Source organism: Acinonyx jubatus, chromosome B3 (assembly GCF_027475565.1).
Source record: "Acinonyx jubatus isolate Ajub_Pintada_27869175 chromosome B3, VMU_Ajub_asm_v1.0, whole genome shotgun sequence".
NCBI lineage: Eukaryota > Metazoa > Chordata > Mammalia > Carnivora > Felidae > Acinonyx > Acinonyx jubatus.
The window spans coordinates 133,282,448-133,307,479 of NC_069386.1; the positions used below are offsets into that span (position 1 = coordinate 133,282,448).

Consider the following 25,032-nt stretch of genomic DNA (forward strand, 5'->3'; position numbering starts at 1 on the left):
TATCTCATCCTTACCCCAGCATCACTGATGACGTTGACTATTCTCAAGAAGTTGATGAAATCTATAGTAAGGATTAAAGTATATCCATCAGAATGAGAGAATTGTTACTGGCCTACAATAGCTATCCTTCACTCAGCACTTCTGTGCCAGGCATCGCGCTGAGCTCTGAGCGTACATCCTTCCATTTGTTCCTCACCATAAACCTGGAAGGGAGGTATGGTGCATTCTCTTTCTGTAGTTTGAAGAAATCTAGTCATAGAGAAGGAGAGCAGCTTCCCTGTGACTAGGAAAGTAGCAGATTCAGGGTTAGAACCTTAGTCTGTCCGATTCCAGAACACGTTCTTAACCACTGCCCATCCCACCTGCTGCTCAAGAATTCATTTGATTAAGTCAAATTGATGGCAAGATTAATTTACCTACTACTCACCCCGAAAACTCAGGGGTAGGGAAAAAGAATTGTACTTATTGCTGTTTTCCTCTAAATCCACAAAGTTGTGTTATCTGGGAATATCTGTTATTATCTGGAAGTAGCATTAATCTGTCCGTTCTTCCAAACAGTATGTGAAGTGCGGAGTTGTGGAGAGGAGTTCAAGACAGAGTGTACCAAAAGATCAAAAGCAGATTGAGATGCTGATTTTCGTCTCTTGTGGGCCTGTATGAATGGACGCATGCTTAACCCATACAGGGGAAATAGAGAAACCTAGAGTTCTCTTCTTTGCCACTAGCAGATTTGATAGGAAATCTAGAAGGTGGTTTTTGAGTTTGAAGAAGTGAGAATAATGACGCTAAGTGAAGGAGTGAGAAATAGAGAAAGATCTAAAAACATAATGGTAATAAAGCTAAAAAAAATGAAATAATAGACTAACCTGAGGGTAAGAGAGAACAGTTATTTCTTAGTTTCTGTTGAGTACTTAGCACACATGCAAAAACTAACTATAACCTGCATTCCCACGGGACCAGTGCAGCAAAGTCCTTTTTGATGTTATGTTTCTGTTCCTTTTGAAATTGTTAGCTTTTGATTAGAGCTATAAGTCTCCCAGGGAGCCACTGTTTACGCATGCTCATTAAATCACATGGTTCATGTGCTGCGGCAGCTATGGTAACCTCTTCGTGTCTCTCACCATTGGCCGTATTATACAGTGAAGCGTCCGTTTATCTACTCCTTTTGGGCTGAGACCATGTCCTCTCATCTGTATCCCTCTAGTGCCCGCTGAGCCCAGGGCATGGTGCACAGTGATAACTCAATAAATGTTGAAATGAACGGGTAATTATTGCTTTCACATATAAGGCTCATCGTTTTAGGATATGGAGGCTCAGCAGGTTAGTGAAGCAGAATCAGCAAGAGAACAGTTACAAGATCTGCAGGACCAAATAGCTGGACAAAAAGCATCTAAACAAGAACTGGAGGCAGAATTGGAGCGACAGAAGCAGGTAAAGATTTTAGATGGGCGATTACCAAGGAAGGAGCTTTGCTGGCGGTCCCGTGAGGCTACTCTTCTAGTAAAGGACCTCACTGACACTCTTGTAAGATGGGTTTGGAGTAGTGATGGTAAATGCGACCTTCTGGGTCCCTCCTGCTTTGTCACTACCCACCCCTTCACTGTTTATTTGACAGATGAAAAATAGAACCACAAAACGGTTATGGGACTTGCCTCTTAGCACACAGCTAACTAGAGAATAGAATAGAACCCAGAATTCCCATCCCAGAGTTCTTTCTACTACCTCACCTGTATTTCGGTATATCTCCTCGTCACAGTGTGTATGTACAGAAGGCTTAAAAAACATCAGTTGATTCTCACGTTTTATTACATTTGTACTTTCTAGGAACAACAGTAATATTATTTACTAGAAATACAAAATACATTATTGCCATATTAAGCTGTTCTTTCTGTTTGAGAAGAAATATTTATACAGTGTTCTTATAAGTCATATTTATAATTGTATTTCTTTGTTTACTCGGCAGTTGTTTGCTCCCCAAGCCAAATTATTTTACTTTAATAGACTTACGTAATAGTTTCATTATTAAAACAGTTAAACATGCTTACAGCCACATTTTCAGAACAAGATGCTGTATCTAATGTTAATAACATCTGTAATTTACTGAATAATGACATTGTTGTAAGCACCTAGTACACATTATCTTATTTTATCCTTACAATAAAATCTGTATTTACTTTACAGAAAACTATTCTTAGAATTATCTGTGCATCACTTATAACATTTCCAGCCTTGTGCATTTATATTCTTAGATCTTTTTTATTAGGATTTATCATTTCTGAAACTTGTTCTATTCTCAGAGAAATATTTGTTTTTATTATGAACGTACCACTCAGAGCTGTTTCCTGAGTAGTAAGGAAGGAAAAACATTCACCAAGTAGCAGCCTGCAGATACATCATAGTCCGTCTTAGATAATTTAGTTATAAAATTGGCCACCCTTTCAGAAATTGCATTTTAATTTATTCAAGGGGCTATTATTATATAGTGAAAGGCAAAAATTTGATGGCCTTGATGGTTAGATAATTTTCATTTTATTATGGCAGATGGTTTTACCGCATCCGCTGCCAGTGCCTGTCTTTAAAATGATATAATTAAGTAGAGGCAAGTGCAGCTGAATGTAGCTCTAGGCTGTTTATTTAGTCATGAGATGTTCTGGGTGTAAGTGCTTAATCTTGGGATTAAATAGTCCTATGGTGGTCCTTATTAATTTAAGTAATTTCAGCCTTAAATTTTTGCTAGCCTAAGAGCTTAAAAGAAATCAGACCTTCTTGTAAATTGAGATTCTCCTACCCTAATTACTGCCTCATTTTCTTTATTCTCACTTATCTCAGTTTTTTTTAATCAGTAAAATAAGCAGGCTGAACTAAATGTTTTAACATAGTCTAGCAGCTTGATCCTGTCTCACGTTTACTTCTTCACGTAGCTCCCTTTATTTCATCTGCACGGTTAAGCATAATGCTTTTGAAGGTTTTTAGTTAATTATACTCTGTCTTCCCTGGCATGTGCTTTGTCTTAAATTGCAACTGACACCAACTCATCATATGCATTATACAAACCAGCAGCACATTCGTGCAGTTGTTAATGAATCTGGAGGTATTTCTTTCTTTTAATTTTTTTTCTTAAATTTATTTATTTTTGAGAGAGACAGAGTGTGAGCAGGGGAGGGGCAGAGAGAGGGGGAGACACAGAATCAGAAGCAGGCTCTAGGCTGTGAGCTGTCAGCACAGAGCCCAACGTGAGGCTCAAACCCACAAGCTGTGAGATCATGACCTGGGCCCAAGTTGGATGCTTAGCCGACCGAGCCACCCAGGTGCCCCTGGATGTATTTCTTTTTTTCCCTTTTAGCGATGATAGAGCAAAACAGGTGCACGATATTGCCTGGTCCAAATAAGTCCACGAAGAGCTGCTCAGCATCATTAATCAGTACAGAAATGCAAATAGAAACCACACTGAGATGCCAGTACGTACCCATAGAATAGCTACACTTACCAAAACTAACGGTACCAAATGTTGGGAAGGATGTGGAAGAACTAGAACTCTGTCATATTGCGTGGGAATCCAGACTGGTGCAGGTGTTTTGAAAACAATTCACAAGATAATTTGGCAGGTTTTGTTCCTCTAAGTTAGACAACACTTACGTGATCAAGTAGATCTCTTCCTACGCATCTACCCAAGAAGAATGAAGACACACGATCACTTACAGAATCGTGCTTGGTTATTCATCATGTACGAATTGATACAGCACGGTGGAGTACCGTTCATCAGACCCGTCCAAGTCTGTTCATTTGTTCATTCAGGATAGACACAGCGCATGTTGGCTGAGGGCCTCCTGTGTGTCAGGCACTGTTTTAGGTACTGGGGATGAAATGGGGGACACTGATAGAGCTTCTGTTTATTCATGTTTCACTTTATAGGAATTCCACTACATAGAAGAAGATCTGTATCGAACAAAGAACACATTGCAAAGCAGGATTAAGGATCGGGAAGAAGAAATTCAAAAACTTAGGAATCAGGTATGAATGAGTGCTCACAACTTGGGAAGAGATACCATTGCAAAGCTAATTTTTTTGTAGAGGCTACAGAATGACCTTCTTTTCCCATATTTTCACCTGAGTTCTGCTGTTGCAGTAGTGAGGTGTTACTTTCAGTCTGATACAGAAATTCCTCTAATGCCATTTGAGGCTGCATTTGCTGTGTTCTGTGGCTTCTCCTACAAGTGTCTTGCAGCCAAAGCCATCCGAGGACACGTGATTTACCTCAAATTTCATGTCTTCTAACTTCAGTGATGGTTGTGCCAGTTGCCAGTTTCATAATTACGGTTTCTTTCCTGAGAAAAATCCAATGATAAATCTTATTAACAATTGATATGTTTTTCATAAAGCCACCAAGACTTATGTTCAACCCTGAAAATGTAAAACATGGGAAATAACGTGTGCCCCCCACCCAGATTTACCCATATTTATCATTAACTGTGATAGAATCATGCATTCACTTATCCTGTAACTACATTATCCTTTTCTCCCTTATATTTATTGACTTAATAAGCAATGAACCCATTGAACATTTAAATAATTTATATAAAGATTTAGCTGGTTAATGACTTAGTTTGAACATAAAAAGTCAAATAATTTTGGTTTTTAAGTTCTCAGACTTCATAGTAGTCTGTAACGTAAGATATTTTAGAATATTTTAGTGTTTATGAGTTGAAAATAGGAGCGCCTGGATGGCTCAGTCAGTTAAGCATCTGATTCGATTTCAGCTCAGGTCATGAACTCAAGGTTCGTGAGATCGAGCCTGCATCAGGCTCCACACTGACAGTGCAGAGCCTGCTTCAGATTCTGTGTCTCCCCCTCTTTCTGCCCCTCCCCTGCTTTGCTTTCTCTCTCTCTCAAAATAAATAAACATGAAAATAATTTTTAAAAATTAAAAAAAAAAGTTGGAAACAGCTAACTGATTTCAGTGTTCTATTCTTCCCTCGCCTGCCTTTGTGAAGTGCCTAAATGGTAACGTGACTTTGCTAGCAGAAAGTCAAAGAAAAGAGAGGAGCAGAAACCACCAATTGGTTTAATCCTTAGATAGAGATTCCTATATTTATTAAATGTTTATTGAGTGCCTACTAAGCCTAAGATAATTGAGCTATTTTAATTAAAAATTAACTGTAGGAGGACATCTCTTAAAGATTTTTCATCTAAGTGGAGCAGAGGAAAACCTTTGTCTCATAAAAGAAAGTCAATTAATATACACTTTAAAAAGAAATCAGCATCTTCATATCTTGCCCCAAAACAACCACCCTTAAATGAGCAGCCACATAAACACATAAGTTGGTGCTCAAAACCATCAGTCATCAAGGGAATGCAAACGAAAACCTCAGTGGGATACACCTGTGACTACACCATCAGAACGGTGATCAGCGATCGTACCCCTACATACCGCCTACAGAGCAGTGTAGTGAGTCGTCCGAAGTCGGACTGGCCACGGGATTGCAGAGCAGAGGTGAAAACCTCAGGCTGTGGTCTTTGCGCTGTACCACAACTGCTGAGTTATGGGGGGTTTTGAATCCAGGTGGAGAAGTTCAAACTGTCATGGATCGTGGATCAGTGCTTTCGAATATTTCTGACCACGAGGCCACAGCAAGAAGCAAAGAACACGTTGTTTCCCAGTGTTCACATGTACTTAGAAGTACAAAACTAAAACAGAAGTTTCACAAAACAGTCCTCTCACATACTATGTGCTGCATACTCTGTCCCATAAAATGTGGATTATGACCCACCAAGTTGATTTTGTGGCCCATTAATACAGTTTGAAAATCTCTTCTGTAGCAGTGAAAGTAGGATCACAGAGGTTTGAGATGTTGATTAATGCCACACTTTACCTGTGGGAATGTGGATTCTATGTTGTATAACTTTAGTTTTATGTAATTTGTGAACACTTTGCCTTTCAGCTTACTAATAAAACTTTGAGCAACAGCAGTCAGTCCGAGTTAGAAAACCGGCTCCATCAGCTAACAGAGACTCTCATCCAGAAGCAGACCATGCTGGAGAGTCTCAGCACAGAGAAGAACTCTCTGGTCTTTCAGCTGGAGCGCCTTGAGCAGCAGGTGAACTCTGCCAGCGGAAGTAGCAATAACGGGTCTTCCATTAATATGTCTGGAGTTGACAATGGCGAAGGTAACAAAAACAGGAATTTCGAAAGAGCTTTTCGTTGCCTTAATTCCAACCTTGCTAATTCAGACATGACTTTGAAAAGTTACAGAAAGACCATTTTTATTTGTAAAGAAGCTTCGGAGCGCGTGGGTGGCTCAGTTAAGTGTCCCACTCTTGGTTTCAGCTCAGGTCATGATCTCAACATTTCATGGGATCGAGCCCCACATCAGACTCTGTGCTGACAGAACCTGCTTGGGATTCTCTCTCTTCTTTTCTCTCTATCCCTTCCTTGCTTGTGTGTGCACACACTCACGCATGTGCACATTCTCTCTCTCAAAAATAAACAAACTTTGAGGGGCACCTGGCTGGCTCAGTCAGTTGAGCATCCAACTTCAGCGCAGGTCATGATCTCGCGGTTCGTGAGTTTGAGCCCCACATCAGGCTCTGTGCTGACAGCTCAGAGCCTGGAGCCTGGTGCCTGCTTCAGATTCTGTGTCTCCCTCTCTCTCTGCCCCTTCCCTGCTCATGCTCTGTCTCTCTCTCTCTCTCTCTCTCAAAAATAAACATTAAAAACATTTTTTAAATAAATAAACTTTGAAAAAAGAAAGAAAAGAACCTTGATCCAGCAAAGCACCCACTTTTCTTCTGATGCGAGGCCTGAGCCATCTGTTTGACGTGATCTTAGCAAACAGGACAATGGGCTGGTTATATATATCCCTCGCTAGTCTGGGTCTTAGAGAAGGGAGGCCCAAAGACCGATGATTATATTGAAATATGTAGGACATTCATCAAGATGTTGATGACAAGGCAGATAATTTGGCAGAGAAGGGCTTTCATGAAGACTTAAAGATTTAGTTTAATAATCTAATCTGGGGGTGCCTGGGTGGCTCAGTCAGTTAAGCATCTGACTTCGGCTCAGGTCACAATCTTGTGGTTCATGAGTTCTAGCCCCGCGTCGGACTCTGTGCCGACAGCTCAGAGACTGGAGCCTGCTTCGGTTTCTGTGTCTCTCTTTCTAAATTCTGCCCCTTAACCACTCGCGCTCTGTCTGTTTCTCAAAAATGAATAAACATTAAAAAAAATTTAATCTTATCTGTAATTATGAATATTAAAGCTAATACTTAGTCATGTAAGTATATCCATGCTCTATAATTTTAATGAAGAAATCTGTAGATTCCCAAAATACATAACTAAGAAGAATGTTAAAGACTTTAGTATAACTTCAACACATCAGGTTTTTAATCTCAGAGCTTCATAAAGTCTACAAAGTAGTCATTCAGCAAACCTCACAGTTCTTTGGTTTTATTAAAAGTTTTTTTAAGTTTTTAAAAAATAACACATTGTTGTATGTATATATATATGTGTGTGTGTGTGTATGTTTTTTAATAGCATGGTTACTGTTAAAAATATCAAAAAAAGGAAATTAAATCACCCAGTAATCTTACTCTCAGATAACATTTTGGAGTATCTCCTTTCAGACTTTTTTCCTATATGTGTTTGTAGTATCTGTTTTATTGGTTATTAACTTTTTCATATAAATCAGTTTTTATTATGTATTTTCTTACAGTAGTTTATGTCTATTGCTTTATATACATCCATTGTGGAAATGGCATAATTTGTTTAATAAATTCCTCATGGTTGGAGATTTAGGTTGCCAATTTTGTCACTAATATAAGCAGTTCTGAGGAAACTATTCTCTGTAAATATCTTTTATTTTTCTTAACATAAGCTATTAGAAATGGAGTTTGCTGAGTCCTAGGTATACACATTTAAAGGCTTTTGATTTTTGTTGCCAAAATCAAGTAATTATTAAGCACCTACTCAGTACCAGCTACTGTTCTAGGCATTGGAGATATAGTGTTTGACAAAAGAGGTCAAATCTCTGCCCTGTGGATCTTACATTCTGGTGCTGTGGGGGGAGCTAGACAGTAAATTATGTGAGATGGTGATAGGTGCTACAGAAGAAACTCAAGCAGAGAAGGGAGAGACAAGGTGCCAAGAAGACTGAGTGGGGGGGAGAGTAGTCTAAGGGGAATTCAGGTAACTTGGAGGAGACTGTTTTGGCCTGAATGAAGTCGGAAGCCATTGAAGGGCCCTGAGGGGATAAGTCCTCTGACTGTGCTTTAGTGAGATGCCTCTGGCTGCTGTATCCAGAATAGACTGTAGAGAGCTGAGAGTGGAGGTGGGGGACCAGGGAGGAACCATCGTATTAACGTGTGTGAGAGATGGTGGTGGTGAGGACCTGAATGGGGTTCGGAGGGTTATTTTAAAGGTGAGTGGGCAGATCGGCTGTGGAGTTTGAGAGAAAGAAAGGAGTTTTGGCCTGAGCTGATGGAACGATGCTCCCGTGTACTGAAATGGGGAAAACAGCAGGGTGAGTAGGTTGGCAGGGAGGGCAAGACGTCAGAATCATGGTTTTGGGCATGCTAGGCCTGACATGACTGTTAGATATCCAGATGGAAACAAAACAAAGACGATTGGATGGGTCTGGAGTTGGTGGTCTGGGCTGGAGATACAGAGCTGGGAGTCATCAGCTTTGTAGAAAGGGTGTGTCTGGCCTCTCTCTTGCCCGCACAGGAAGAACCTACTCATTAATGCTGATTCTCAGCAACATAGTATTTGTAAACTTCAATTTTTTTGCTAGTTTTATGGGGAAGTAATTGTCTTAGGTTTTAATTTTTATTTTTGTGGATATAGAAGTTTAAGCATTTTATATAATCAAATTTATGTCCTTTCTTTATGGACTCGCCTTCTTTGGATGTAATGCTTATTTGAAAGTTAGCCTTGAAATCTGTTTTTAATACAATATATGTTCAACTATAAATGTTAGGACATTGATTTTGGCGTTTGTACCTTAATTCATTCTTTTCTTGTTTAAACAGGCACACGACTGCGAAACGTTCCTGTTCTTTTTAATGATACAGAAACTAATCTGGCAGGAATGTATGGAAAAGTCCGAAAAGCTGCTAGTTCAATTGACCAGTTTAGGTAAGCAAGGACAGTAATGACGAATGATGGATCTTCAGCTATTTTTGTACCATTTTCTGGTGGTTTCAGTCACAGTAAGTCCCATCAGGCAGAGCTGATATTTAAAGTGACATTTCCCTACTTCCTCTCATGATAGTTCATTCAGTCTCATGAAATTGCTTTATGTGCTCTGCCAGTGCCTGTATTTTATTGAAGATTATTAACTCTGATCATCTCTCTTCTTATAATAAATCCTATTAAAAACTCTTATTAAATTCCATTGAAAAAACTTCTGTCTTATGTAAATGCATCCACTGGAATGCTTTATTTCATTTTATCGTGTGATGAGAATAAAAGATGCTACTATATATGAATGAACAGTATGCATTTTAACGTATATTTATATATACTGCATAAGTAATATATCATTTATGTGCATGTTATTACATATTAATAACTTCTTTATACTAGCATACATCCACCCTACAAAGAAAATGTTTTAACAGTTTATGTATGCCTTGTTAAAGTTCATGTTTCAGTAACCCCCTAAAGTCTTTTGCCTCTTAGTGTTTATAATTAAACGCAATTATAATGAGTCGTTGCAAAATAGAGCAATCTTTTCTTACCTTTTGTGTCAGAACTATGGTGTTAAAAATCAGGAGGATGATTTGCTAAGGTTGCTGAGGCCACAGGCCAAACATGCCATAGTTGTTATCTCCAGGCTGTTAAGCACATTTATTTCAGCTACTCATTTATTCAATGTACATAATAATTTTTAGAGAAACTATATGCGAGGCGTTATGCTGATGGCAGTGAAAGACACAGAAAGGCCTAGAAGAAGGGTGTATGTGCTTGTATATGTACCATCTTGATGGGGAAAAAGTGTTTCAAAGAGGCCTAACAAGGTCTAACGTCACGCTGCTCCCGCGTTTACTGTGGTTAAGTGTTTGCTTGAGTTTCTGTAGTTCTTTGCCTTTTAGACGCATGCGTCTGTGCAGAAGCTTCCAGATTGGCTCTTTGCAGGTATTAACCAACCAGACTCTTTCCCTATTCACGTGTTGACACTTGGCTTATCTTTTGTAACTTCTTTGGTCTCTGAAAGAAAAATTATTTAGAGAGGGACCAACTTGCCTCCTGTAGTTGTAGCTGGAGATTTAAGGGAAACTATTGTGCTATATATTTAACAGTCAAGCCACAATCAATAAAGCAAATATTTGTTTACTGTGATGTTTCTATGGTTATTCCAAGTAATCATTTAACAATCTACTGTAAAATGGTTTTTCTGTTATGGTGGCCATATAAATAGTTTAAAATGAGAGGACTCCTAAAAAGCCTCATTAGCCCTTACCACAGGAAGATGTGCTTTGAGTGTTAACTCTCTCCTCTCGTCCCCACCCTCCATTTGCACAGCATCCGCCTGGGAATTTTTCTCCGAAGATACCCCATAGCACGAGTTTTTGTAATTATATATATGGTAAGTAAACCTATTTGAAAAAATAATGCTGCACTTGATTTTTAATGAGTTTTTTCCAGCTGCTGATCATTTTGACCAAAAATCTAGCAATCAGTTTTGAAAGAGAATAGAACTCATTTTTGGAAATTAAGATTTTTTTCTTCAGGTATGCCAGTATACTTACAGTTCATTACATCTAAAATATAAATTGCTCAAAGGCTTTTCCTACAATAAAATTGTAGTGAGGTTTGATAGTTACCTCAATTTCTTTAAAAATTTTTTTTTATGTTTATTCATTTTTGAAAGACAGAGAGCACAAGCAGGGGTGGGGCGGAGAGAGAGGGGGACATAGAATCTGAAGCAGACTCCAGGCTCCACTGTGTCAGTACAGAACCCAACGCCAGGCTTGAACTCAAGAACCGCGAGATCATGACCTGAGCAGAAGTCAGACGTTCAACCCACTGAGCCACCCAGGCGCCCCTTATAGTTACCTCCATTTCTAAGCCCTTCTGATGATAAAAATGCAATGCAAAACAATCGATTTCATTTTATGTAAAGTTTCTTTGATTGTTTTCATGTGTTTTGCTTTATTTTCTGAAAGGCTCGTAAGGTTGATTTCTTTCAGATTTCTTAGCTCTAATAAAATGGTCACCATAGTTTGGGATACTGTTTCATGTGTCTTGTGACCCTAAAAAGCCCTCTAACTGTTCTGAGTGAGGGCGGCTAAGAGTAATTAAGACACGCAGTTTTCCTGAAAAAGAAAAAAAGCTTACTTAGTAAAGAAATTTCTCTGTGATCCACTAGAGGGAAGAGTTATTCCTTTAAATAAAAAGTTTTTAAGGAGTGGAACCTGGGTGGCTCAGTCAGTTGAGTGTCTGACTCGATTTCAGCTCAGCTCATCATCTCAGGGTCTTGAGGCGCAGGGTCAGGCTCTGTGCCGGTGGTGGAAACCACTTGAGATTCCCTCTGTGTCCTTCTGCCCCTCCTCCGCTGGTTCTCTCTCTCTCCGTCTCTCTGTCTCTAACTAACCAAAAAGGTTTTTAAGTGAGGGATGGAGCGAACAAGAGAAAAAAATTGATGGCATCACAGAGGCTTAGAACAGGCCTACACTGAGTCGATTCCTGGTGTCAGAGACTGAAGAGCGCTGGTGGAAGAGCGCTGTACGAAGACCGTCAGTACGAGGTGTGATGGCACACGACAGAATGGCGAGGCACGTAGCAAGGGAGCCTCACGTAACCTTAGTGCTGCCACGAGGGAACTAGTGGGAATTCATCACTGTAGGTCCCGTGCTAGACCCTAAATCAGTTCCTGAAGCTCAACACGTTATTCCTGCAGGAATGTCTTCCCATCTCCCCTTCACCAGATGATGGCTACACCCTTTTCAAAACACCAGCCGTAACTCTGTTCCAGAAAGGCTTTCCAACCGGGAGCACTTGGGTGGCTCAGTTGGTAGAGTGTGAGACTTTTGATCTCAGGGATGTGAATTCAAGCCCCGCATTGGGCCTGAAGCCTACTTTAAAAAAATAAAGCCTTTCCAACCAACTTCATATATATCTTGCAATTTTCATTATGCCATCTACTCTGCGTTATAATCACCCGACTGGTTATTTATGTGTACCTGTGCATATTACGAATGTGTTAAGGACATTGATAACTCTCAACTGAGAATTCTTCAGGCATCACAACTATTACTGTCCATTACATTTAGCTAGTTTAGTTGCTTGCACGTTTCTTTCTTCGTCATCTACCCAGTAAACACGTACCAAGCGCCTGTGGTGTTGCACACACGGTGCCAGCCCCAGGAATACGGACACAAATACGACATGCTTCCTGCCCTCAGTGCACTACACAGTAGGCCTTTGGTGCAGATTGATCTCTTGGCTAATCTAGAAACTGTTTTCTTTTTCTTTAGGCTTTGCTTCACCTCTGGGTCATGATCGTTCTGTTGACGTACACACCAGAAATGCACCATGACCAGCCGCATGGCAAATGAACTGAACCCAGTTGTTTTGGTGACTGGTCATCTGTTTGCAGACTTGGGATCTGCAGAAGGACCAGTGGCCTAAAATTGCGGAGAACGGGGTACAAGTTCATCTCATCACTACAAGCTTTGAACTCGTTCACTTATTATACAAGTGCTCTGCTGCCTAAGTCCTCCCCCCATTTCTTTCAAATGGTAAGAGTTTCTGAAACCGACAGTAACATAACAAGCTCAGCTCTGCTTTCTCTGAAGTCCAAGATTCAGTGTGTGTGTGTGTGTGTGTGTGTGTATGCGCGCGCGTGCATGCGCACGCACGCACGCACACAGACGTGCTGGGCTCGTTCACCCCTGTACAGGCCAGCCTATGTTTTAGGTGACACGCATTATGGGTTATAATCAGGGAAACTAATTGTATTTACTGATACAAATAAAACGTTTTCTTTTTGATAATTCAGTCTGCTTTCGTATTTTCATATATTTAGCTTTGCAAATATGGATTTGCTTCTTACATGTTAAAGGCCTGATTGGTCTGAGGCTTTGTATAGATACATAAAATTTGCTGTGCATTTTCCTTTTGTAAAATAATATTTTCTCACCCCCTATTAAATAGGACCTTTCCGAACAGGCTTTAGTGAGAAAAGCAGAAATGAGCAGTGACGTCACCGGTCACTGATTCTTGGTGCTTTGCCCCCTCTCCGGGATACCCCACTCCCTCCTGTCCCAGTGTGCCAGCTCCCTCGGGTTCTTGGGCACTCGGTCACCGTCCTCTTTTCCTTTCCTCTAGCCTGGACCTTGGGTCAGTCAGCTCAGGACATCCATAGCCCCTGCGTGTAGTGTTTAGGAATCAAATCTGTTTTTTCAACCTTTGCATTTTTAAAACACTCCACTGCAAAGACATTATGGAGTTATTCTTTGAAAAGAGACATTTTCTTTGCTTGAAGTTCAATATAATGTCTCTTTTGGCACTCCTTTTCCCCCACATGCCTGAATTCTTATTTTGTCCCCTGGTTACTGGTGGTCTCTCTTCACATGTGATTAATTCATGTAGATCTTGGGCAGGGGTACAGTTCCATCAGGAATGTTTCTGAAGCAGTCTGCTGGTGCTTAACCAAACACCTGAGCAGAGTTTCCGTTCTTAATGACATCTGTACTATGACTTTAATTGACCTATAAATTCTTCAAAATGAATACCCTAGCAGATGTATATGTTTCTTATTTTTCATCAGAAAAGGAAGTTTTAAAGGTTATCTTATGTGTGTTTGAGCTTTTTCTCAAATTAGCATGAACGAAAAAGGCCGAAATGGCACATCATCTAAAGGTGGATATGAGACACTGGGGTGGAGACACATTATTAAACCTGTAGGTTTTATGTCATAGCTCTTACCCGGGTGTAATAGCGTGTTGGAGCATGAGCTGTGAGGTCAGGTCTGAGCTCAACCAGAATAAAGTAAAGGTTTAATCTTGTTAATATCTTTTAAAGGTGGTTTTCCCTCTCTTCTAATTTGGAAATTTTTCTGGAAAATGATTAAAACCAGGTTACATACTTAAAATGGAAAACAGCACATGCTTCATCATCGTGTATTGCCAGACTTCCCGTCTCTGCGTGTCTTCCTGGCTTTTGTTGGGATGCCTTGACATCTTTTTTAAGGCTTTGTACCTTCTTGGCTTTGGAAATAGTTTGACAAAGTGTTTCCAAGACTATTTTTCTGCGGTTACTTTTTAATTTGAGTTTCAGTTTCACCATCCTTAGCCACTAACAAACTAGGGAGTTCTAAACAGTGTTTCCTTTCATTTATGCTCAGATAGCATGAAACCTTGACTAAAAGGATTGCATGAGGGGCACCTGGATGGCTCAGTTAAGCATCTGACTTTGACTCATGTCATGGTCTTGCGATTCATAGGGTTAAGCCCCACATCGGGCTCTGTGCTGACAGCTCAGAGCCTAGAGCCTGCTTCGGATTCTGTGTGTGTGTCTCTCTCTGCCCCTCCCCTGCTCACGCTCTGTCTCTCTCTCTCAAAATAAAGAAACATTAAAAAAGTAATAAAAAAATAATGATTGCATGAGAGTCGATCTTTTTCCTTCTCAATCCAGTGTACTCATTTAAAGACATTTTGTGTGCGTAATACATATATAGGGTATATTATTATATATACATTATATACATGCAAATATACATATATTATCAGAACGCTTGCATTGCTTTATATTTACAGCCATCAATTGGAAAATAAGATTGTTTTATTATTATAGGAATATTTCTCTTTCTCTAGACTTTGTGCTTACCAAAAGCTACCACTTCTGTTGAAGTTTATTCTGTAGAATAAAACCTTCAAAGGAAAGCAGGGGTTTTGTTAACACGTATTAAACAGCCTGGTCTGTGGAGGAGGGGGGAGGCTGCCAGGCTGGGCGGTCCAGCCTTAGTTTGAGAAGGCTTACATCGAACTCACCCTGTGGGGGCAAAAACCCAAACCACTCGAATTCGCCTCCTTGGGCTCCCGCTAGCTGTTGCAAGAGGCCAGCTGTGTTGGAAAAAGGCCCACATGGGCACCTTGGGAGGTGGAAGTAGAAGGAAAGAACTGGAAAAGCCGAAGAGCATAGTCAGGACCGATGGCCTAAGGCAGGCACTTCGGGCTGTGATTGGTCAGAAGAAAGAAATTACTGAGAAAAACGTCTTCAAGGTCATTCTGAACACGTTTGACTAGTATTCCCATTGACTCCTGAATGACATTGACTCCTGAATGAGAAGAATACGGACTAAATGAACATCACACTTGTTTTTATTTATTTTTTTTTTAATTTTCTTTTTTAATGTTTTTATTTATTTTGAGAGAGGGAGACAGAGCATGAGCAGGGTAGGGGCAGAGAGAGAGAGAGGGAGACACAGAATCCGAAACAGGCTCCAGGCTCTGAGCTGTCAGCAGAGAGCCCGACGTGGGGCTCGAACTCAACGAACCGCAAGATCATGACCCGAGCCGAAAGATGCTTAACTGACTGAGCCACCGGGGTGCCCTATGAACATCACACTTCTAATGGGTGACCTGCTTCCAGACACAGACACCCCAAAATAGGTAAGATTTTTTTCTTTTGTCAGAACATTGGAGGGTCAAGTGTGTTACGTGCAGAAGCCTTATTCACAGAAGGTTGTATTTTAAGCTATAAGTCTACAAAGTAATTCACATTTTGAGTGCCCGGTATTCTTGGTCCCTTCTAGGAACTGGGAGTAGCCGGGTGGGGCTCACATTTAAGTGGGAAGGCAGGCTGTCAACACATTCTTCACGTGACACTTGGTGTTAAATGCTGGGAAGAACAACGTGAAGGTCCCACGAAGTGCGGGAGGGGCGGGGGGAATCCTCCGCAGAAGTGACCACTGGCTGGTACGGGGTCCGAGTGCAGGGGTGGGTGGGCCTTACACAAGGCCAAAGCCTCCAGAACGGGGAGAGTGCTTGGTGAGCCCCTGGAGGCCAGCGTGGCTGGAGCAGAATGCGGGAAGGGAGAGCCGCAGGGGCCGGTGTGGCAGGGCCCCGTAGTCCAAGGGAAGGACTTAGAATTTGAAATCCCTTCTTGTTTCTCCTTAGTAAGCGCCTCCGACCCTGAATCACCAATGTCTTTAACCAGGGAAAAAGTTTAAAAATCTGTATTTTAGAAATCCACAGACTACCATTGCTCTACATACAAATGATGAATAGTATAGATTTCGTTTAGTTGAGGTGACGGCAGGCTGAACCCGAGGCAGGAAGTACATTTTCCTATGTAGTTACAAAGAATGCCAGATGGGGGCGCCAGGGTGGCTCAGTCGGGTAAGTGTCCCGCTTCGGCTCAGGTCAGGATCTTCCGGTTGGTGAGTTGTAGCCTCGCATCGGGCTCTGTGCTGACAGCTCAGAGCCTGGAGCCTGCTTCGGATTCTGTGCCTTCCCCTCTCTCTGCCCCTTCCCTGCTTGCTCTGTCTCTCTCAAGAATGAATAAACATTAAAAAAAAAAAAAAAGGAATACCAGATCGACGAATTTTTCATTTCCCCCATAACTGTTCATCCTCCACATTCACAGTTAACTCTTCATGTTTGTTCAAGAACAAACAAAACTGAAATGAAATCCAAGAGTACAGCTGCAGACAAACGTATCCCATGTTTGACTAACCAAGCGTAGCATGACTCACTGCGCGGTGTTACGGCTGTCACGCTGTCAGACTCATAGACTCAAATGTCTTCGGACGTTTGTCATCCCCAGAGGGCAGAGACAGTACTTTTTTTATCCACTGTTGTATCCTCAGTGCCTAGACCCATGCCTGGCCCGTAACTGGCCTTCTGTTGATGTTCGCTGAGCTTCATTCACTGTTATCCGGCAAAGCCCTAAGCTCTGGTCCTCCCTTCCAGTGCGCCTTAGACCTTCACTCAGCATCTCTCCTGTTCATGCAACGCATCTAGTTCCTAAAACCACAGCAAAGAAGAGAAACTCGCTGGCCAGGTACACTGACAATAGTGAGGACTCCGATAAGGCAACTCGCCAGGATTTCCCAAAAAGGGACAGGCCATAAGTATGTAAAATACAGAAACAGGGGGCGCCTGGGTGGCTCAGTCAGTTAAGCGTCCGACTTTGGCTCAGGTCATGATCGCATAGTGGGTGGGTTCGAGCCCCGCAATGGACTCTGTGCTGATAGCTCGGAGCCTGGAGCCGGCTTCGGATTCTGTGTCTCCCTCTCCCTCTCTGCCCCTCTCCACCTCGCACTCTGTCTCTCTCTTTCAAAACTAAATAGACATTACAGAAGTTTTAATACAAAAATAAATAAATAATATATAGAAACAAAAGGTGACCCGAGGACACTGCTGACCCGAGGCGTACATAGTGAAGAGCTTTAATCATCAGAGGAAGTTCAGTCGTGCTTCATGGATTTTCCCAAAAGATAGTGGAGAAGATTTCTGGAAGCAGAAAGAGGCTTAGGTTCAATTTCTGGAAGTTCTGCCAAGCGACACCCACATATAGTCAGGCTCTTTCCTCATATCATGTTTTCCTCTGTAGCTCACTGTACCACTCTCCTCTCGAGGAGTGCTAGTTAAGGTAAGTTTACCTAAAGTAGTAAGGTTTATGCATGCAAATTTTTCAGCTACTGACAGTTTGCTTTAACTCACATATTCGGTGTAAATCAATGGAATTCAAGAATTAATTCAAACCTTAAATGTAATTGCAGCTAGAACATGCTTCCTCACGGGCCGATATCGCCACCCACAGGGTAAGAATTGGTTCCTAGGAGGGCAGAAATATCTTACTGTTTTCATATGTAAAGCCAGGTTTGCATCTAATGTGCACCAGGCGATCTGACGTTGAGGTTTCATGGAGGGGAGTGGTGATAATGGAAGAGGCTGGGCAACACCGAGCTGGATGATGGAGCAGAGACCCGGCTCTGCCCCCGTGGAGCCTGCACTCCAACAAGGGGAAATGATGCAGATCGCAGCCTTGCATGGTCTGGTCCTCACCACCTCCAAGCTTCAAGCCGCTCTGCACATCATATTCTGCACTCCAGTCTCTTGTACCGTTCCAGTCCGATCTTCCCCAATGACTCACTTCCTCTTCCTGTGGGATGATTTTACTTCCTGTCCTGCTGACGTCTGCCTTAGCCTTACAGACTGACTTCTTTGGCTGGTGGAATGTGAGTGGAGGAGGGATGTGCCATCCCAAGCAGGAATGTTAAGTATCATCTTGTGGTTTGGGCCCTGCTTGTTCCTCCGCCATGAGCCTAGCATGTTCCAGACAGTGGCTGCTCCTGCAGCCTAGGTCCTATGGGGTGAAGGCATGGAGCAGAGTCAAACATGGAGTGTATCCAAGGTGGACATGTGGCTTAAATGAATAGTAAATCTTTGCTTCTGTGGGACCCTGAGACTTGGGAGGTTGCTTGTTAGTGCAACGTAACCCAGCGATAGCTAACTAAGTGTCCACCCATGCACCATGCCTCCTTTCAGCCTCCGGACCTCCCCTCTGCTTAGGACACTTCCCTTCTAACCTCCTGTCCCCTCCTGCTTGAGGATGGCATGTATCTCCTCCACTCACACTCCTCCAGCTTAAATGCCACTTTCTCTATGAAGGGCAAACAGCTCCCTTCCCTCCCTCCAAAAAAGAAAAGAAATACTAAGCTGGGTATCTATAGTGGGCAGGATAATGGCCCCCCAAAGATGTCCGTGTCCTAATCCCTGGAACCTGTGAACATTTTATAGCCAAAGGGACACTACAAATCACCGGTAAATTAAGGATCATGACACAAGGAGATTATCCTGAATTACCCAGTAATCCTACATCGGCCCTTAAAAGATGGAAGAAGGCAGAAGAGTCGGAAGGAGATGTGAGGGCAGGAGTCAGAGTGGTTCAACTGGTGGCTTTGCAGATGGGGAAGGGGCCACGAGCCAAGGAATGCAAGCAGCCTCTCAAAGCTGGGAAAGGAAAGGAAACATTCTCCCCTAGAGTCTCCGCAGAAGAATGCAGCCCTACCAAGTTCTTGATATTAGCTCAGTGAGACCCACTGCAGACTTCTGACCTCCAGAACTATAGAAAGTAATTTAAATTGTTTGAAGCCACTAAGTTTGTGGTAATTTGCTACAGTGACAGTAGATGACCAATAGTGTCCTTCCCTGGTTATGAGCTCCCATAGCACACAGAAATCTCTACTCTTAATACTCATGCTGAATGGAGCTGCCTCACTACTTTCTATCACCCCAACCAGACTCCAAGCTTGCCACCCCATCTTGTCTCAGTTATATCTTCAGAGCCTGGAAGGGTGCATGGCAGTTGAGTATTCAATACAGATTTCTGGAACGGATGCAATTTTAGAAACTAGGACTAAGGAGGAACAGTGATGTGTGACCTTGAAGAAATACTAACCAAAAATTGGATGCTACTACTTTCTGACTTGCTTAACTAGCTGTGGCAAAGTCACTAAACATCTCTGACCCTCCATTTCCTCATTTTTAAGAATGGGGAAACTAGAAAGACTCACAAAGAAGTTCCCCATAGGTAAAAAAAAAAAAAAAAAGAAAAGAAAAAAAAAGAAACAGCAGTTTCTAAGGTGAAAATGTATTCAAATATTAGTTTTTTATTTGGTGGCGTGTTTATTATTTTGTAAGATTTTTAAAAAATGTTTATTTATTTTAGAGAGAGAGAGCACAAGAGCAAGGGAGGGACAGATAGAGAGAGGGACAGAGGATCCAAAGTGGGCTCTGTGCTGACTGCAGAAAGCCCAAGCGGGGCTTGAACTCACAAACCATGAGATCATGACCTGAGCCAAAGTCGGGCACTTAATCGAGTGAGCCACCCAGGCGTCCCTTGTGGTATGTTTGTTTTAAAGTTGAAATGGACCAAGAAAGTGGAGACCAATCCTGCTGACAATCAGTTGATCGTGTTCCCAGCAGAACATAAACAGTACCTAGAGCAAGATAATGACAAGGCCACTCTTGTGAGCACAAAAATTACTAAACACCCCCTCTTCCAACCAGCACTGCTCCTCTCTGAGCATCTGCTGCTCTATCACCGATATTAATTCAAACCCCGTTTTAGCTCTCCTTCTAGACAACTATCACTGTGATACTCAGTCACCAGATCGCGCCTGCTCCATGATGGTATCCCCCCCAGAACTGCTCCAAATCTTTAATGCCCTCACCATCATTCAACACAAGCCTCAACCCTTAAGAAGTCCCTTTCATCTCCCCTGTGGAGGTGCTCCTGAGACACATTCTCCCTTGCTGCAGCAAGCTTAGCTTCAACTTTGAGTGTTTGTGTTTTATTTGTTTTGACCACAGATATGGTCTGGTCAATTGACTCTGATATAAGACCCTCCGTATTAAATTCTCTACTTCTGCACACAAGCAAACGAGTTCAGAGACCCATAAAGGTTCTCCCGCTAGTTACAAACATGACAGCAAATATATCTTTTGCTTGTTTGTTTTCGTATAGTCATGGGGTTAAACTATTTGGTTATGGAACATGTCAGCTTACCAAATCTGTCTGGTACCAAGTCTTCTATTTCCCATCTTGGCTAGAACCTTCCAGGAGCTTTTAGTCATTGGAGAAAACCAGCCATATTTTTTCAAATAGCACTTAGTCCTGGGGCAAAGCCAGATATGTTCTGATGAGAGTTAATTGTTCTTTATCAGTGTGAGAGGAAGCAGGTGTGTGTTCCCTGCTGTCATCTGATTTATTTCTCCAAACTCTAGGAACAGACACTCCATCAGCCACCCAAGCAGGAAATTGCCTTTCTGCAGAAGGTAAACAAAGAGGGTTGGCGTTATTTTTAACTGTAAAATTGGACCTGAAAAACATTCAGATCACTTGGACTTTCCCCGCCCCCCCCCCCCGATTATTAGAATAACATTCTTTAATTGTAAAAAACACAGAAAAGTGTGAAGAAGAAAATATCATTCATCCATAGGCCCACCACTCCAAACGAATGAGCCTCCACATTTTGGCCTATTTCCTTCCAGTCTTTTCTTCCCTCCACTTGCGTATGTGCAGGAAGATCCAGAAGTGGAGACAGAGCAGGTATAGTTGAAGTCATAGTTTCAAATGACTCCATGCTCATTGAAAAAAAAAAATTCCAAGCAACAAGGTATATAGAACATTCTCGTGTCCTTTCAACACCTCCCCATCCAGACTCTTTGCAGTAGCAACCACAGTGAAATTAGGAAGAAATGGGATAATACACGTGGTGCTTTACTGCTCATAAAGAGCAAATAAATGTTTAGTGGTGGGTAGGTGGAGGTGTGGCATTTGTTAAGTAGATTCTCCTCACCCCCTTTGTGGCAGACAAACCCTAAGCTGACCCCCAGTGATTTCTCACCTCCTGGCATCTATGCCTTTGGGTAATTCCCTCCTCATGAGTGTAGCTGGGATCGACAACTTGCCTCTAACCAATAGAATACGGCAAATGTGATGGGATGTCACCCTCTTGATTTGGTTACATTACATGGCAAAGGGGATAGGGTGTCAGCCCTGTGATTACATTACATTGCATTACATTACATTACATTAGATCCTATCTTAGCGAACTGGATTCTCCTTGTTGACGATGAAATGAGTGGCATTTAGAGGAAGCCCATGTGTCAAGCCCACTGCGGGCAGCACCCAGGACTTGAGGGCAGCCTCCAGCCTCCAGCCAGCAAAAACCCAGGGCCCTCAGTCCTACAAGCACAAGGAAATGAATTCTGCTAACAAGGTGAATGATATTGGAAGTAAATTCTTCCTCCAGGCAAGCCTCCAGAGGAGACCACTGCCCCAGCCAACATCTCTTTTTTTTTTTTTTTGAGACAGAGAGAGAGAGAGAGAGAGTACAAGTGAGTGAGGGGCAGAGAGGGGGAAGGGAGAGAGAGAGAGAGAGAGAGAGAGAAGCAGGACTCAACCGAAGCAGGGCTCATGCTTACCCGAAGCGAGTCTCGAGCTCACCCGATGTGGGACTTGAACTCACAAACCATGAGATCATGACCTGAGCCGAAATCAGATGCGTAGCAACTGAGCCACCCAGGAGCCCTGGCCAACATCTTAATTGTAGCTTTGTAAGACCCAGAACAGAGCACCCAGCTAAACCGTGCCGAGACTCCTAACCCACAGAAATCGTGAGATAATAATGGTATGTATTGTTTTAAGCCCCTAGACTTGTGGTAATTTGTTATATGGTGAGAGAAAGCTGATACACTTTTCTAAGCACTTCATAGTGGTCGGGACTCCCTGGGTGTAAGCAGCAGATACCAGCTCAAACTGGTTTAAGCAAAAAGGAGATCTACAGGTTCACCTAACTTCACATTTAAATCCAAGTTCTCAGATACTGTATTTTTTTTTTATTTTTTAAAATTTACATCCAAATTAGCATATAGTGCAACAATGATTTCAGGAGTAGATTCTGTAATGCCCCTTCCCCATTTAGCCCATCCCCCCTCCCACCACCCCTCCCGTAACCCTCAGTTTGTTCTCCATATTTATGAGTCTCTTCTGTTTTGTCCCCCTTCCTGTTTTTATATTATTTTTGCTTCCCTTCCCTTATGTTCATCTGTTTTGTCTCTTAAAGTCCTCATATGATTTTTGTCTTTCTCTGACTAATTTCGCTTAGCATAATACCCTTCATTTCGGTCCATGTAGTTGCAAATGGCCAGATTTCATTCTTTTTGATTGCTGAGTAATACTCCATTGTACAGATATACCACATCTTCTTTATCCATTCATCCATCGATGGACATTTGGGCTATTGTTGATGGTGCTGCTCTAAACATGGAGGTGCGTGTGTCCCTTTGAAACAGCACACCTGTGTCCTGTGGAGAAATGCCTCGTAGTGCAATTGCTGGGTCGTAGGGTAGTTCTATTTTTAGCTTTTTGAGGAACTTCCATACTGTTTTCCAGAGTGGCTGCACCAGCTTGCATTCCCATAAGTATCAGATACTGTAAACTGGTACCTTTTCCTTCCTTCTTAGGTTTCCTTCAATGTCGGCAGCTGTTCCTCACAAAAGATGACTTCCCTGCTTCTGTTTACATCCCATCAGGTGGACAGGAAAACCTCAGCGGAAAAGAGGACTGCTTTTTCCCCATAGGTCCCGCAAAAGCGCCGGGGTTGATGTCCACTGTTCTGCGAGTCTGGTTGGACTTAACTGAAAACATGTGCCCACCAATCCCTGGGGACGGATGAGTGTGGTTCCTACGCCCCCATCCAAACTTCATGAACCAAGAGAGGAAGGGATGAGTTCCAGAAGGAAATAAGGGTGCTGCTAGCTGACGAAGGTGGAATGGAAGCCGAGTGATAAAAATCACAGCCAACCACCACAGGTGTGTGCATATTTGTATATCCACATGTATATGCAAGTTTATATACTCTCTGATGACACAAGCATCTGACAATATTGTCATAAATACCCCCCACACAAGTTTTGCCAATGTTGATGAAAATAGGCTCCAAAAATTTTTAACTCACGGGTAAATTGAAGAAATAACACAATAGATATCTATAGACCCTTCATCAAGATGTCCTCATTGTTAACATGTTGCCCCACCTGTTTTCTCTTTTTGTTCTGAATGACAAAGTAAATTGCAGACCTCATGACACTTCGTCCAAGGATGTTTCAGCTGGGATCTAAGAATAAAGTCTCCTATTTAATAATATCACTGACGTATCCCAAGAAACCTAACATTGTGCACGGATATTCCCTAATGTCCAGTTCCTGTTCACATTTTTCTTAGAGTCCAAAAAAAATGTTCTTTGTGAGCTGTTTTGTGTTTTTTTTTTTTTTTCCTTATCCAGGATCCAATCCAAGGTTGCACTGGATTATCCTACCTCTTCAATCCCTTTAATCCTAAACAACTCTCCTTTCCCTTCATTTGTCCTTTGTGGGTTTGTCTGTTTCCTCATGATTAGATTCAGGCTTACTGTTTTGGGGAAGAATACTATGCGGGTGATGTTGGTCATTACATCAATTCAGGAGGCACACGGTGTCAGTGATGCTGTATTTGACCACTTGGTTACAATGGTTCCTGCCAGACCTCGCCATCATAGAGGCATATTTTCCCCCTTTTTTGTGAATAAGTGTCTTGTGGGGTGATACCTTGAGACCATGGAAATGTCCTATTTCCCAACAGTGGTTTTAAAATGCACTGACAATCCTGGCCTGAATTTTTATATCGGTAATTGCAAAATGGTGATTTTCTAAATCTGTCGTTGTTTTTCTACCATTGTTAGCTGGCCTTTTTCTTTCCCTCTGTTCCTCTTTTTTTTATTTGCTCACTCTGTACTCATGGCTTCTTTTTAATTCAGTGTATTAAAATCCAGTCTTCAGGCACTTGGGTGGCTCAGTCAAGCGTCCGACTCTTGATTTTGGCTCGTGTCATGATCTCACGGTTCGTGAGATCTGTGCTGTCAGTGCAGAGCCTGCTTGGGATTGTCTCTCCCTCTCTCTCTGCCCTTCCCCTGCTCACTCTCTCTCTGCCTCAAAACAGGTAAATAAACACTTAAAAATCAAAACCAAAATAAAATCCACTCTCGTCATTAAACCTCTTGATGTTTAAATTATCCCAGATTTGGCTTAGTGGGAGCCCCTTTAAGCCAGCTCCCACATCCTGTCCACCTGTCTCCATGCATTTTGAAGCACTTCTTTGCTTTCTGGAACACCAAGACATTCCAGTCTAACCTGGAACTTTCCCTGCCTTGGATCTGGAATCAACCATTTCTGCAAAAAGCCCCCTGGTTCCTTTCAGTGGAGAATGATATATTTAGAAACAAAGATCTCAACATGGGACTCTTCTGTAATAAGCTTTAAAAATTGCTAAACACCATTTTAAATTGTTTCATAATATGTCCACTGGGTGGTTGGACTATAACGTCACTATTCTATTAATGCTGGATATTTTGGAGGGAAAGAACATTTTCACCATTCAAAATAACACAGTGATGGAAAGCTGTGTGCAACTCTGTCCCTCTCTGTGTCTTTCTCTGTGTGTGTGTCTCTCTGCCTCTGTCTCTCTCTCTCTCTCTCTCTC

At 42.0% G+C, this 25,032-nt stretch overlaps 1 protein-coding gene across 2 annotated transcripts in view; it reads left to right on the plus strand.

The window, feature by feature from the left end:
* The window catches only part of GOLGA5 (golgin A5), a 66,112-nt gene extending 53,120 nt beyond the window's left edge, over window positions 1-12,992 (plus strand). For both annotated transcript variants that reach the window (XM_053224858.1, XM_015078911.3), the window contains exons 8-13: window positions 1,303-1,431; window positions 3,913-4,011; window positions 5,940-6,165; window positions 9,024-9,129; window positions 10,519-10,582; window positions 12,474-12,992. In XM_053224858.1, coding sequence (XP_053080833.1) covers window positions 1,303-1,431; window positions 3,913-4,011; window positions 5,940-6,165; window positions 9,024-9,129; window positions 10,519-10,582; window positions 12,474-12,554 — 705 coding nt within the window. In that variant the 3' untranslated portion in view covers window positions 12,555-12,992. The remainder of the gene's footprint in view (window positions 1-1,302; window positions 1,432-3,912; window positions 4,012-5,939; window positions 6,166-9,023; window positions 9,130-10,518; window positions 10,583-12,473) is intronic.
* The last annotated feature ends 12,040 nt before the right edge of the window (window positions 12,993-25,032 follow it).